The sequence below is a fragment of the Rana temporaria genome, chromosome 2 (assembly GCF_905171775.1).
Source record: "Rana temporaria chromosome 2, aRanTem1.1, whole genome shotgun sequence".
Taxonomy (NCBI): domain Eukaryota; kingdom Metazoa; phylum Chordata; class Amphibia; order Anura; family Ranidae; genus Rana; species Rana temporaria.
Window position 1 is genome coordinate 453,528,281 of NC_053490.1, and position 16,358 is coordinate 453,544,638.

The 16,358-nt window shown below is 50.2% G+C and overlaps 1 protein-coding gene across 2 annotated transcripts in view; it reads right to left on the reverse strand.

Annotated features, from left to right (window-relative positions):
* Positions 1-10,886, reverse strand: part of FLOT2 (flotillin 2) — a 72,823-nt gene extending 61,937 nt beyond the window's left edge. The window contains exon 1 of one of the 2 annotated variants that reach the window (XM_040338533.1): positions 10,679-10,886. In XM_040338533.1, the coding sequence (XP_040194467.1) occupies positions 10,679-10,727 (49 nt within the window). In that variant the 5' untranslated portion in view covers positions 10,728-10,886. The remainder of the gene's footprint in view (positions 1-10,678) is intronic. The other variant, XM_040338532.1, reaches the window with a different exon arrangement.
* Between the last annotated feature and the right edge of the window lie 5,472 nt (positions 10,887-16,358).

Genomic DNA, 16,358 nt, shown 5'->3' on the forward strand with positions numbered 1-16,358 from the left:
CAAAAAAAAAACACCTGCTGTGGGTTTACTATCACTTTAAAGCCATAGAAAACTGTAGTTGATGCAAAAAATAAAAATACCCTGCGAGGCAATGTCATAATGTGCTAGTATGCATGGCTTACTAGCACATTAAAGAGGTTGTAAACCTGCAACAAAAAGGCATTATGAAACACTTACCTTAGAACCATGCACTGCAGTGGCGCCGGCACATCGCTGACACGGCCAACATCTTTCTTGGAGTTAATTCTGGGTTTGCAGACTCTGGCGTTGTTATTGACCGGAGCCACAATGTCACTCCCACGTGGGTGCCGCCAGTCAGGGCACGAGCCCTGAAGAAACGGCACGAGCGGTTCCTTCAGTGCGCATGTGCAAGTATCTCCTAAACTGAGATATTGACACTACCTACAGGTAAGCCTTACAGCTACCCAAGTGGCTGGTGGCGTGATGACGTCACTCCCGCGAATGCGTGCCGGAGTGGCCGTTAATGGCACGGGCTCTGAAGGTCCAGTACTGTATTCCAGACCTTCAGAGCACATGCGCCAGTAATGTCACCGGCTGCATGCACTTATAATATCTCAGGTTTAGGAGATATTCACAGTACCTGCAGGTCAGCCTTACTATAGGCCTGCCTGTAGGGTACAAGTGGTAGTACAGAGTTCACTATCACTGTAGGCACAGAAGTTACTTATTTGTAAATGTAACGCTTATGTAATTACTGTATTTTCCGGCGTATAAGATGACCTTTTAAGCTCAAAAATATCCCCCAAAAATCGGGGGTCATCTTATACGCCGGGTATTATACCTGTATGCAGTCTAATGTTCAAAAGCCACGCCTCCTCCTATTCCTGTTCCGTGATAGGCGGGACACTCAGTTTCGCAGCAGAGCCTGTGTTCAGCCTATCACGGAGGTCCTCTCATCCTCAGCATATGTTCAATAACCGTGAGAGGAAGAATGACCACAGAGAAGTTACTATTCATGTTCAGATGTGTTTATTATCAAACATTTAGGAGGTTTATCTGTAACAAACCAAGCTAATCAGGTCATAGATGGACTAAATCTCGCCCAGTTCAGCAGGGACCAACCAAGATTCGATCAATCTATGTACTGATTGTACTAAAGTTAAACCATTGATTGACTTCAGTACAAACAGCCCATGCGATTATGGATACCTAGTTTTGATAGGCGATTCGTAGTGGGAGCTGGTACCTAGGCAATTCCACCAGAGGTTCAGCTTAGCCATCAGCAGTCTTTAGCCCGCTATCGGTTGAAAACACAATGAACTGCACTCTTGGTATCCATACTTCATTGAAAGAGGTGCCTGCAGCAAGTTTTCAACTCCTGGCTCCAAAAGACTGTACACAGATTCCACATTAGGCTGGTTTCCTATCAAAGGCTTCCTGCAACATGCAGGCCGCTCCTGAAACGTCTAACTTCCTCCAGAATCACATGAGAAACTGTAAACACTGGCACTGGAGTCTGAATGAACAACCTCCTACAATAATCAGCCAAGTCATGTGAGCAAATGTTCTCCAACATTCTTATTCAGTCAGGAAATACAAACAGCACAGGCCAAATGTACAATAAACCAGCGCAATCAGGAACCCTGCCGTATACTACATTTATTCTTTGTAATGGGTCAGAATTTGATGTTATTACAAAAATACTTTACTCCACACGTTTGTTGACATATACTGCTAATTACATGCTGTAGTCCTGTATTATTATCCCACACAAAGCAAACCCAAATGGATAATGCACTTTAGCTGGCCATACACAAAACTTTACCTGGATCTTCAAGAACCGGACAGACTTCACTCCATGTGTGGCCAACCTTGGGGCAAGCAGACAATTTACCTTAGAAAAAGTGGTCTCCAAACTGCGGCCCTTTGCTTGCTCTTATGTGGCCCCTGGAGCACCATTCCGCTCACGGATAGAAGGCATTATTTCTCAGTGATACCAATGACGGGACATTATTTCTTCCCCCAAATACCAATGATGCGGCAATATTTCTTCCACTGAAAGCAATGATGGCGCACTATACATCCTCCTGCTGACCACGGGTATAAGAGCCCTTTCACACTGGAGCGGTGGAGGTGTCAGTGGTAGCTGTCCTTTACTGTCATTTCCACTGCGATATTTGGCCGCTAGCGGGTGCTTTTAACCCCCGCTAGCTGCCAAAAAAGGTTAAAACGGCCTGCAAAGCATTGCTGCAGCGGCGCTTTGTCAGCGGTTCGGCGGCACTGCCCATTGATTTCAATGGGCAGGGGCACTTTAGGAGTGGTGTATTTACCACTCCTACAGCGCCTCAAAGATGTGGCTAGCAGGACTTTTTTTTACTGTCCTGCCAGAGTACCGCTCAAGTGTGAGAGCCCTCTGGCTTTCACACTGAAGTGAATGGAGCCGCTCTTTTAGGGCGCTTTGCAGGCGCTATTTTAGCGTTATAGTGCCTCAGCGTGAAAGGGGGGGGCTAAAAGTTTTATACTCGCTTTAACCAAACCTGAGACATTTTCTACTTCCAATTGCCACAGTGCGGCTAGGGATGAGCTCCGACGTGTTCGCACAGTCCACATGTAGAGCCCACCAGGAGGTCAGCACGGCGCTGCGCTAAGCACAGGCAGGGAGACATTGTCCCGATGCTCGGCTGCGGAGATCAGGAAATGTCTCCATGGCTGTGGTTAGCGCAGTGCTGTGCAGAATTCCTGGCGGGCTCTGCATGTGGACTGTGCGAACATGCCGGAGCTCATCCCTAAGTGTGGCCCTCCTGTAGTCTGAAGGACAGTAAGCTGGCCCTTTGCTTAAAACATTTGGAGACCCCTGGATAAACCCTCAAAATAACTGAGGTCTCAGGGAACCCCTGTTAAAAATGAATCGATCTACATTTTTTTTACAGTAAAGTAGCACATACAGCAAGCCTAAGTTCACATTGGAGCGATTTTTCATGCGATGTGAGATCATATCGCATGACAAGTCGCAGCCTATTGGCAGCAATGGCACTGTTCCAATCGACACAGATTTTGCGGCGCCGCATCGATTTGCAAAAGTAGTTCCTGAACGACTTTTGCCGATTTCAGGTACGACTTCAATAGACATCTGTGCATGAAGCCACGCAGATGTCTATCAAGTAGATGTCTATCAAAAATCACGCTGACCTTGCTACTCTGAAATCGCGCTACTTCAAGTGAAGTAGCTCAACTAAAAGTAGCATCAATGTGAACCAGGGCTAAGGCCCCTTTCACACCAATACGACTTGTCCCATGATTTGTGATGGCAAAGGAGCATGACGAGTCGTTTCCCATGATTTCCAATGACAACCATTCATATTAGTACGAAAGTCGTTTCGACTTCAAAGTAGTCCCTGCACTACTTTGGTCTGATTTTGATGCCACTTACACAGGCATTGCCTGAAATTGTGGCAAAATCGTGGTGAAGTCGCAGTAGTGCGAAAGGAGCCTTAGGCCCCTTTTACACTTGTATGACTTCAAAGTTGTGCGACCTTGCCGTGATTTTGGATCAGTACTACTTTGCCACAACTTTGGCATTAACCAATGAAAACATACATGGTGTGAGGTAATTCCTTTAGCTGCCATAGTTGTTTCCAGTTCCTGTTTGCTTCCTGGTTGTTGGTGTGTTGTGAAAGAAAATGTTTGCTACTCAATATATTGCCACAGCAGTTGTCATTGCTGCCGCAGCAGTAGCAATGCATGAGGAAGAAGAGGAGGAGGAGAAGCGGAGGATAAGGACGTCTCTTTTTTGGGGCTGTTTGGAGCACATTGTTTCTGAGGGAATAACCAGGAAGTGAATGTGTGCTAGAAAAATGTGCTTGGGAGGGCCTACTATGTTGAAAGGATTGGGTGGGACAAGGGTCAAAAAGCTGCTGGTGCTTACAAAGTCGTACTGAAATCGTGTATTATTCAGGTACGATTTGCATGCTACTTGAGGGTTTAACATTGAGGTCTATGGACATCAACTCGCATGGAAATTGGACCAAAGTAGTGCAGGGACTACTTTGAAGTCGGCACGACTTAAAGTCGTGCCATTATGAATGGAAGTCATTGAAAATCATGGAGAATGACTTTGGAGAGTGTGAAAGGGGACTTAGCGGTTGAAAGTTTTAATTATATGAATAAAGATAATGACATACCTTGAATATCTGACACCCAGAGCTGATTTTACAACTAGGGTCGCCAACTCATCCCTTTAAAACAGAACACATATTAATTACACAGGTTCTGAGGCGAATTTAATGCAAATAAGGCACCAAGTAAGTTTAATTACCTCCTTAATCAGCCACAGAACCTGTGTAATTAATATGTGTTCGGTTTTAAAGGGATGAGTTGGCAACCCTATTTACAACCCTCCTTGCCCTATATGCTAATAACTAACAATCATGAAAATGATTAATAACGGCCAGAAAAGAATTCGACTGAAAATTGTAGCATCTACCGACATTTGTGGTCAGTGGAGAAACGCCTGTTTACATTGTTGGTTAGTCAAAAAAAGCCCCCTTGCACTGATGATCACTGCGACTCCTTCCATTACATGGCAATGTGAAACTGCCCCCTTTAGTTTGTAGTTATTGTAGGTGGGAGAGCAATCCGTCATTGTTCACAGCTCAAGGAAGCCCCAAGAACCTCTAGAGGGGTCTTAGGACCCCACAGAACCCTGGCTAGGAGAGGCAGCCTCAGAGTAATACAAGCAGATTGAATACTGGATAGATCCTGCAAGCTCGCCATACAGACTCAGGATGCAAATGTAAGAACCTGAAGCACATATCAAGCATCCTGATCGAATTTCCTCCGAGTGAGCCCAGGGAGAACACACACAGTCCTAGGGGAGCTGCAATACAAATGTGAAACAATCTCCTCCAGACAGGAAAGGGTCAAGCCTTGGCCCTATTGGGAATAGGATGATTACTCTGCATGGAGCCAATCCTAAGTGCTGCCACTCCCTGCAGATTCTACATCTTCTATAAACAAGCGTTGGTCAATGGAGGCCAGCGCCGTGGTCCTCGCTGCATTCGTCCTCCCTGATCACACTAGCAGACGTAGGATGAAGATCGCACATTATGGAAACAATTAGCTCTACAAAACCTTCAACAGGTTAGCAAAACAACAAATTAGAACCAATAGAATATATATCTGGGTGTGTATCCATTCCAGACACATGTATTTGGCAGTGATAACAACTAATTACATGTCAGATCCGGAAATTCGGAATATATTGAGTTTGGGTTTACAAGGTAGTCTCCTCTACGAGCAGAGACAGGTTTACTGTAATATATAATATTATATTTACACATAACAGGGCTTTTGGTTTCTTCTGGTTCACCGTGTGATTACTGTCAGACAGAGAGTTAACACACAAATGAAGTAACTGACGCTGAGCTGTCACCAATTAACACAAACACAAGATAATCCAATTAGAAAGAACTGTGCAATATATGATCAAATCAGGAAATCTGCATCTTTCTTTCGACAAATCCAATAAAATGAGAATTGTTGTGCACCTTTCTCCTCATCTTTGAAGATTTAGGCAGCTCCAAGGGATCGCTCCATAGGCGTGTACACTGTGTGTTTACCATCGGGTGCAGGGGATGTGCCATCATTGGGCAGCCCTTCCCCCATATGATGCAGAATAGGGATCACTATACCCTACAAGGAGCTGTGCAACTATCTGATGTGTATTAAGGGATCGCTATACTCAAGGAGCCATCTACCTATAGGATGAGTATTATAGACCAATATACAAGGGGATGGCCACCTCCCTGATGTGCATTAGGGATCACTATACAGGGGGCCACCCACCTCCCTGATGTGCATTAGGGATCACTATACAAGGGGCCACCCACCTCCCTGATGTATATTAAGGATCACTATACAAGGGGCCACCCACCTCCCTGATGTGCATTAGGGATCACTATACAGGGGGCCACCCACCTCCCTGATGTGCATTAGGGATCACTATACAGGGGGCCACCCACCTCCCTGATGTGCATTAGGGATCACTATACAAGGGGCCACCCACCTCCCTGATGTGCATTAGGGATCACTATACAAGGGGCCACCCACCTCCCTGATGTGCATTAGGGATCACTATACAAGGGGCCACCCACCTCCCTGATGTGCATTAGGGATCACTATACAGGGGGCCACCCACCTCCCTGATGTGCATTAGGGATCACTATACGAGGGGCCACCCACCTCCCTGATGTGCATTAGGGATCACTATACAAGGGGCCACCTAACGCATTATAGGGATCTCTGTCCTCTACAATCAGCCATTTACCTACTTAATGCGCAATAGGGATAACCACACTCTAAAAATAAGCCATCTACCCATCTGAAGAATATTAGGGATCACTATACAAGGGACCACCCACCTACCTGATGTGCATTAGGGATCACTATACAAGGGACCACCCACCTATCTGATGTGCATTAGGGATCACTATACAAGGGACCACCCGCCTATCTGATGTGCATTAGGGATCACTATACAAGGGGCCACCCACCTACCCGATGCATTTTAGGGATCACTATAGAAGGGACCACCCACCTACCTGATGCCCTTTAGGGATCACCATACAAGAGGCCCGGCCACCTACCTGATGCTTATTAGGGATCTCCCACCTACCTGATGCTTATTAGGGATCTCCCACCTACCTGATGCTTATTAGGGATCACTATACTCTACAAGCAGCCATCTGACGAGTATTAGGGATTACTATACAAGGGGCTGTCCACCTACCTGATGCCTTTATTGATTACTATACACTACAAGCTGCCATCAACCTACCTGATGACTTTAAGGATCCCGTTGCATTAGGCAATCTATAAAAAAAAACAAAAAAAAACACCCCCCATTATGGCTCATGCACACAAGTATAATGGGCATATCATGTAATAGGCGTCTGTATTTTGGCACCCAGAAGCCACAGGTGGGTGGTGGAGTCGCACATACAAATTGATTACAGGATACAGTATTTACACGAGCGGTGCTCTCTGAAGAGCGATCCGCGTTTGGATCACTCTTTACAGAGCTTTTGACAGGTGGTAAAGAGGCACTGCATTGCCTCCTACTTTAACGCCACCAAATGCCGAACATCCATCCTGAGGTCGCACACGCGGTGCACGGTTGCAGCGTGGCCCCATTCACTAGAATGGATTGTGTTTAACAGGTGGTCTCATCTGCAGAGCGTGATAGGGGGGTATAATGCTTACAAAGGTCATGAAGCAAACCACTGCCTCTGCATCAAAAGGGGGAGATAAAACCGCAGCCAAGCTGTGGGGTTTTACCTCCAACCCCAGTTGCAAGTGTAGACGAGACCTTAAGCCTGGGTCACACTGATGTGATGTCAGGTGCAACTTGGGTCGCACAGTGGAAATGATATGGCTTCTACGGTGCCCCTTCACACCAATGCAGCCATGAGATTTTGGTGCTATTTGGCCCCATATAATATGTATATCCACATCCAAAATGCAACCACAGTCACATCAAAGTTACACTACATAATCACACAAAAAAATCACATCATAGTGTGAACCATGCCTTAGAGCAGGGGTGCCCAACCAGTGGCCCGCGGAGCCCTCTAATGTGGTCCGCAAACTCCTCCTCTGGGATGGAATAAAATAGAATACGGTTATTAAAGGTCAGTTTATTACTAAAAATCACAGTGTATATATGGGCATATCTGTTCTGCAGTGGTTACTGGGGGCTTTCAAACTGATCCACAGGTGCAGAGCAGTTTACCTGCGGGTTACCTGCACTGCGCCATAGACTTCTGTTATTACCTGCGAGTTTGGTGAGCTTTCTGAAAGTGCACCACACCTGCAGAATATAATAGAAGTCTATAGCAAAAGTGCAGGAAAGCCAAAGGTACACTGCGTTGCACCCGCGGTGTGGGTGAACAGCAGCGTATCAGTGTGAAAGTAGCCTTGGGCCCCTTTCACACGGTCAGTCCGACCCAATTGGACCCTCCATTCACCTCTAAGTAGTGGCAGACATAAACCGACTTGTGAAAAGGTAGAACTCTTGCGCTATCTGTACTAAACACTAGGGGGCACTGCTTGTGTTCTACCTCCAATACAATCCGTTAAAGTATCGTGGGCTGCGTCCGTGTCGCATATGCAGAGCAGACACGGACATGCGCTCCACTCATTGTGGGCCGCGACCAGTTACCAAGCCGTTTAAGTGGCCCTCGCTCTTCAAAAGGTTGGGCACCCCTGCCTTAGAGCCATGTACACCTGTGTGTACCCAGGTATCCTGAGATTAATTTGTACATGCGGCTCCGTGCCACGCTTCTGGGCACCAGAATACAGACGTCTATTATGTTATACGCCCCACTATATCCGTGTACATGACCAATGATGGGGTACCTTCCTCCGTTCTGGGGGGACCTCCACTTGTAGGGTATAGCAATTCCTAAATATCATCAGGTAGGTGGGTGGCCCATTCCGAGGTACAGTGATCCCCATCTGTCATCAGGTAGGTGGGCAGCTCCTTCTGGGGTACAGTGATCCAAGTATTATCGGGTAGGTGGGTAGACCATTCCGGGGGTACAAAGATCTCCAGCTATCTTTGGGTAGGTGGGCAGACCATTACGGGGTACAGTGATCTCCAGCTATCTTTGGGTGGGTGGGCAGACCATTCCGGGGTACAGTGATCTCCAGCTATCTTTGGGTGGGTGGGCAGACCATTCCGGGGTACAGTGATATCCAGCTATCTTTGGGTGGGTGGGCAGACCATTCCGGGGTACAGTGATATCCAGCTATCTTTGGGTGGGTGGGCAGACCATTCCAGGGTACAGTGATCTCCAGCTATCTTTGGGTGGGCAGACCATTCCGGGGGTATAGTGATCTCCAGCTATCTTTGGGTGGGTGGGCAGACCATTCCGGGGGTATAGTGATCTCCAGCTATTTTTGGGTGGATGGGCAGAGCATTCCGGGGTACAGTGATCTCCAGCTATCTTTGGGTGGGTGGGCAGACCATTCCAGGGTACAGTGATCTCCAGCTATCTTTGGGTAGGTGGGCAGACCATTCCGGGGTACAGTGATATCCAGCTATCTTTGGGTGGGTGGGCAGACCATTCCAGGGTACAGTGATCTCCAGCTATCTTTGGGTGGGTGGGCAGACCATTCCGGGGGTATAGTGATCTCCAGCTATCTTTGGGTGGGTGGGCAGACCATTCCGGGGGTATAGTGATCTCCAGCTATTTTTGGGTGGATGGGCAGAGCATTCCGGGGTACAGTGATCTCCAGCTATCTTTGGGTGGGTGGGCAGACCATTCCAGGGTACAGTGATCTCCAGCTATCTTTGGGTAGGTGGGCAGGCCATTCTGGGGTACAGTGATCTCCAGCTATCTTTGGGTGGGTGGGCAGACCATTCCGGGGTACAGTGATCTCCAGCTATCTTTGGGTAGGTGGGCAGGCCATTCTGGGGTACAGTGATCTCCAGCTACCTTTGGGTAGGTGGGCAGGCCATTCTGGGGTACAGTGATCTCCAGCTACCTTTGGGTAGGTGGGCAGGCCATTCCGGGGTACAGTGATCTCAAGCTATCTTTGGGTGGGTGGGCAGACCATTCCGGGGTACAGTGATCTCCAGCTATCTTTGGGTAGGTGGGCAGGCCATTCTGGGGTACAGTGATCTCAAGCTATCTTTGGGTAGGTGGGCAGACCATTCCGGGGTACAGTGATCTCAAGCTATCTTTGGGTGGGTGGGCAGACCATTCCGGGGTACAGTGATCTCCAGCTATCTTTGGGTAGGTGGGCAGGCCATTCTGGGGTACAGTGATCTCCAGCTACCTTTGGGTAGGTGGGCAGGCCATTCTGGGGTACAGTGATCTCCAGCTACCTTTTGGGTAGGTGGGCAGGCCATTCCGGGGTACAGTGATCTCAAGCTATCTTTGGGTGGGTGGGCAGACCATTCCGGGGTACAGTGATCTTCAGCTACCTTTGGGTAGGTGGGCAGGCCATTCTGGGGTACAGTGATCTCCAGCTACCTTTGGGTAGGTGGGCAGGCCATTCTGGGGTACAGTGATCTCCAGCTACCTTTGGGTAGGTGGGCAGGCCATTCTGGGGTACAGTGATCTCCAGCTACCTTTGGGTAGGTGGGCAGACCATTCCGGGGTACAGTGATCTCCAGCTATCGGTGGGCAGACCATTCTGGGGTACAGTGATCCCCAACCATCATCAGGTAGGTGGGCAGCCCATTCCAAATATGATCAGGTAGGTGGGCACCCCCTTCTGGGGTACAGTGATCCCTAAATATCATCAGGTAGGTGGGCAGGCCATTCTGGGGTACAGTGATCCCTAAATATCATCAGGTAGGTGGGCGGCCCATTCCAAATATGATCAGGTAGGTGGGCACCCCCTTCTGGGGTACAGTGATCCCAAATATGATCAGGTAGGTATGCAGGCCCTGCTGGGGTACAGTGGTCCCCATCTATCATCAGGTAGGTGGGAGGGGCACTGACGCAGGAACAGCACCCAGTCACCATAGTGACCGCTGCACAGAGCCAATAAGGGGAATCCCACATTCACATGTGGTGAATGATATGGAGTGTCCCGTTCTCTCCTCCATCACAGGATCTCTCCGCATTAGGACTCATCTATACCCCACAATGCACCGGGCATGTCACACTGCGGGGAGAGGAGAGCCCCCGCCAGGCCCCGCACTCACCAGACACCACCAGCGCCTCGTTCGGCCCCACCGTATGACAGTTCCCCATGACAGATGGCGGCTATACTGTTCTCCGGTACAAATATTCGGCCGAGTCCTCCCCGCTTCTTCCTTCACAACCAAAACAACGAGCCGTCCTTCACTGTCCGCTCACACACACACACACACCCGGCCTAGGCGGAGCCCGCAAACAGAATGAGCCCCCCACCTCCTCCAATACCCGCCCACTGGGTGTGGCCCTACCACTTCTACCACTGTACGTATTAGCCCAGGCAGAGGGCGGGGCTGGTGATGAAAGTGTTAAAGGGCAGGCCGTGAGTAATGAACACAGAGCTGGCGGCCAATCAGCGCGCAGGAAAAGTGTCTGCGCCTCCGAGGTTAACGCTTTGTAGACCAAAGGAGAGCGTTACCCCGACAGCAGACGAGAAGCCCTCCCACCTCCCCCCTCCGTGTTTATGTTGGGCTGGATTGCTGACGACATCCGTGTGCTGGAAAAGATAACATTCCCCGATCACTGCTCGCCATGCTGGACATATGGAATCAGGAACTTCATCCCCAGAATATCTCACACCTAACATATGTGAGGTTCAAATGTGCGACGATCAGCGCACACAGTATATATATAGAGAGAGAGAGAGAATAAATAACAATTATAGAAATGTAAAGTATAAATATACAGCGAGTATAAATAATAAATATACTGTATATATGAGATAATAGTTGTGGAGAGAGAGTATAGATAACATGTATATACAGCAGGCCCAGACTGGGATAAAAGATAGGCCCAGGCATTTTGGATTGAGCAGACCCATGACATAACCGGCCCTTTTCCCGCTCTCCACCTTAACGGGTCCCCTGAGAGAGGGAAGGGGGGAACCCAGCAGAGGTGGGGGGGGGGGCACAGGTAAGAACCTTGAAAACATGGGGTGGGGCGGGAGCACAGGTGAGGCAGAGAACACAGAGTATGAGGAGAGCACAGGGGGGAAACAGAGAGTGTGGGGGATATGTAGAGCACAGGGGGGTGACAGAGAGCACAGGAGGAGGTTGAGAGCACAGGAGGAGTGGCGGAAAGCACAGGGGGGTGGCGGAAAGCACAGGGGGGAGATGAATAGCACAGGGGGGGCGGCAGAGAGCACAAGGGGGTGGCAGAGTGCACAGGGGGAGGTTGAGAGCATGGGGGGAGGTGGAGAGCACAGAAGAGGTGGCGGAGAGCATGGGGAGATGTGGAGAGCACAGGGGGGAAGCAGGGAGTGTGGGGAATATGTAGAGCACAGGGGGGTGACAGAGAGCACAGGAGGAGGTTGAGAGCACAGGAGGGGTGGTGGAGAGCACAGGGGGGGGTGGCGGAGAGCATGGGGGGAGATGGATAGCACAGGGGGGGGCGGCGGAGAGCACAAGGGGGTGACAGAGAGCACAGGGGGAGGTTGAGAGCATGGGGGGAGGTGGAGAGCAGAGCACAGGAGAGGTGGCGGAGAGCATGGGGAGATGTGGAGAGCACAGAGGGAGGTGGAGAGCACAGGGGGGGTGGCAGAGAGCATGGTGGAGGTGAAGAGCATGGGAGGGGGGGGAGCTGGAGAGCATTGGGGAGGTGGAGAGCACAAGGGGACAAAGAGTATGGATGGGGTGGAGAGCCCAGGGGGGGGGGGGGCAGCAGAAAGAAGCAGGATAAGAGAAGCAGTGGGGGCGGCTGCATGCAGAACAATCATTTTCTCCATCTTCCTCCTGCAGGCTCGGAATGCCTGCTTCTCCTCTACCTCTCGCAGGCCCACCGGGCAAGTGTCCGGTTTGCCCTATGGCCAATCCGGGCCTGATATACAGTATACATAATAAAAAGATATATTGAATATAAATAATACATATATAAAGTATAAATAATAAATGTATACACATAGGGCCAGATCCACAAAAGAGATACGACGGAGTAACTGCTGTTACTCCATCGTATCCCTTGTCCTAACTTTGGAACTGATCCACAGAAGCAGTTTTCCAAAGTTAGGCAGAAGATCCGGCATGTGTAATTGAATTACACTGCCGAATCTTAGGATGCAGTACCGCATCCGCCGCTGGGGGCATTTCGAGTCGAAATGCCGCTTCTAGTATGCAAATTAGCACTTAAGGCGATCCACAAAGCTTTTCATCCTTGTTTTTTCGCCGTAAGTTTTAGTTTGCAAGTGTAAAACTAGGGCTGGTGTTACAAAGTGTAAACTAGTAACACCATGTAAAAGCCCATTCAAGCGACGGCATTTGGTATGCATTCCCAAGGGAGAACTCCACGGCAATTTGTAAAAACAAAACCGGCATGGGTTCCCCCCCAGGAGCATACCAGGCCCTTAGGTCTGGTATGGGTTGTAAGGAGACCCCCCCACGCCGAAAAATCGACGTAGGGGGTCCCCCTACAATCCATACCAGACCCGTATCCAAAGCACGCTACCCGGCCGGTCAGGAAAGGGAGTGGGGACGAGCGAGCGCCCCCCCCCCCTCCTGAGCCGTGCCAGGCCGCATGCCCTCAACATGGGGGGGTTGGGTGCTCTGGGGCAGGGGGGCACACTGTGGGCCCCCCCACCCCAGAGCACCCTGTCCCCATGTTGATGAGGACAGGACCTCTTCCCGACAACCCTTGCCGTTGGTTGTCGGGGTCTGCGGGCGGGGGCTTATCGGAATCTGGGAGTCCCCTCAAATAAGGGGGCCCCCAGATACCGGCCCCCCACCCTAAGTGAATGGATATGGGGTACATCGTACCCCTACCCATTCACCTGGAGGCAAAAAGTAAAAGTTAGTAAACACACAACACAAGGGTTTTTAAAATAATTTATTATTCTGCTCCGGAGGCCCCCACTGTCTTCTTTATTAGCTCTAAAACCAGGGGGGGCTTCTTCCACTCTCCGGGGGGGGTTTCTTCCGCTCTCCGGGGGGGGTTTCTTCCGCTCTCCGGGGGGGGGGGCTTCTCCGCTCTTCGGGGGTCTTCTTCTATCTCCGCCGCTCTCCGCTGTTGACTCGGCGAACCCCGGTTCTTCTGCAGATGTCCGGTGCCTTCTTCTTCAGCGCTGGCTGCCTGCTATCTTTGTGTGTTAGCTCAATTACTAACAGGCAGCCGGCGCGGTCTTCTGTGACGTCAGGTTCTTCTTCTCCCTTCTTCCGATGTTGACTCGTCGCCTCTTGTCGCTGTAATGATGGAAGCGCGCCTTGCATCCCATTTATATAGGCATCACCGTCCCATCATGCTCCGGCAGGTACCCACGTAGGTAACACACAAAGATAGCAGGCAGCCAGCGCTGAAGAAGAAGGCACCGGACATCTGCAGAAGAACCGGGGTTCGCCGAGTCAACAGCGGAAGAGGGGAGAAGATAGAAGAAGACCCCCGGAGAGCGGAGAAGCCCCCCCCCGGAGAGCGGAAGAAGAAACCCCCCCCGAGAGTGGAAGAAGACCCCCGGAAAGTGGAAGAAGAAGCCCCCCCTGGTATTAGAGCTAATAAAGAAGACAGGGGGGGCCTCCGGAGCAGAATAATAAATTATTTTAAAAACCCTTGTGTTGTGTGTTTACTAACTTTTACTTTTTGCCTCCAGGTGAATGGGTAGGGGTACGATGTACCCCATATCCATTCACTTAGGGTGGGGGGCCGGTATCTGGGGGCCCCCTTATTTGAGGGGACTCCCAGATTCCGATAAGCCCCCGCCCGCAGACCCCGACAACCAACGGCAAGGGTTGTCGGGAAGAGGTCCTGTCCTCATCAACATGGGGACAGGGTGCTCTGGGGTGGGGGGGCCCGCAGTGCACCCCCCTGCCCCAGAGCACCCAACCCCCCCATGTTGAGGGCATGCGGCCTGGCACGGCTCAGGAGGGGGGGGCGCTCGCTCGTCCCCACTCCCTTTCCTGACCGGCCGGGTAGCGTGCTTTGGATACGGGTCTGGTATGGATTGTAGGGGGACCCCCTACGTCGATTTTTCGGCGTGGGGGGGTCTCCTTACAACCCATACCAGACCTAAGGGCCTGGTATGCTCCTGGGGGGTGAACCCATGCCGGTTTTTTCTTTGAAAATTGGCATGGAGTTCTCCCTCAGGAATGCATGCCGAGCGACGCTGTCAATTTATTTATTTTTTTCCCGACGCAACTTTTTTAAGCCGGCGCGATCCACAAAACTCGGCGTAACGTAACTTCGCGCATGCGCAGTACGGCCGGCGCGGGAGCGCGCCTCATTTAAATGGGACTCGCCCCATTTGAATAGGAACGCCTTGCGCCGGCGGAATTTTAGTTACACGGCCTGAAATTTCTAGATAAGTGCTTTGTGGATCGGGCACTTAGGTAGAAATTTTAAGGCAGTGTAACTTAAATGGGATTTTTTAAGTTGCGCCAGGTTTTTGTGGATCTGGCCCATACAGTATAACTAATAAATATATAGAATATAAATACCAATGATATAAATGTAAATTAGAAATAATAAATATATAGAGAGTTTAATAGATGTAACACCCCCTTTCCTCTCTCTGATCACAGCCTTATCTGTTTCACACTCTCCTTGTCTTCTACCTCCCAAGCTGCCACCCACAAACCACTACCCACAGAAACCTTCACAACCTCAACCCTTCCCTTCTTCACTCTGCTACTGATAGCCTTTACAATCACACCTCTGTCTTGCCTAGACCTAACCACTTCCATCTACAACACCACTCTGTCATCCTCCCTAGACATACTCGCTCCTCTTTCTACACACAGAACCCGGCCCCCTCTGCCACAACCCTGGCAAACAGGCGACACCAGAAGTCTCAAGAGATGCAGCCGTGCTGTTGAGTAAGCATGTCGTAAATCGAAATCCCTGCAAAACGTTACCCTCTACATATCTGCCCTTCTCAAATCCAACTCCTGCCTCCACACTGCTAAACAAACCTACTACAACACTCTCATCAAAGCCCTCTCATCCAAACCTCGTCAACTCTTTTCTACCCTTAATTCCCTACTTCACCCCCCACTGCCTCCACCCACCAACTTACTTACCGCTCACAGATTGCCAACCATTTCAAAAGCAAAATCGACACAATTCGCAAGGAGATATCCAGCATTCAAATTCCTCCCCTACTCCTCCTTTTACCCAGTTACCACTGATAAAGTTGATAAAAATCCTCTCCATGGCCCACCTCACTACCTGTCATCTGGACCCTGTCCCCTCTCAATTATTGCGACCACTTTCCCGCTCTATCCTCAACTCCCTAACCCATATCTTCAACCTCTCCCTCTCCTCCGGCACCTTTCCTTCATTGATCAAACATGCACTGGTTACCCCCATACTTAAAGGGGTGTTGCAGACTTTTTTAAAGTTTATTAAAAGTCAGCAGCTACAAAAAGTGTAGCTGCTGGCTTTTAATAAACAGACACTTACCTGCTCCATGGTTCCAGCGACGCGCCGGCCAGTGCTCCGCTCCTCGCCCCCCCTCGCCGGCCGGCGTCTTCATTCCTAGTGTGGGCACCCGGCAGTGACAGCTTTCGGCTTCATGGCCGGGCACCCACTGCGCATGCGCGAGCGGCGCCGTCCGATTGGACAGGAGCTCGTCTACAGGGAGGGGCTGCAATAAGGCGATTAAGCCTTACCAGCCCCTCGGCGGAAGGAGGAAGTGGGACAGGAAGTCCCACTCCTCCTGAAGCCCCCACTCCCCCCCCAAAAAAATTACATGCCAAATGTGGCATGTAA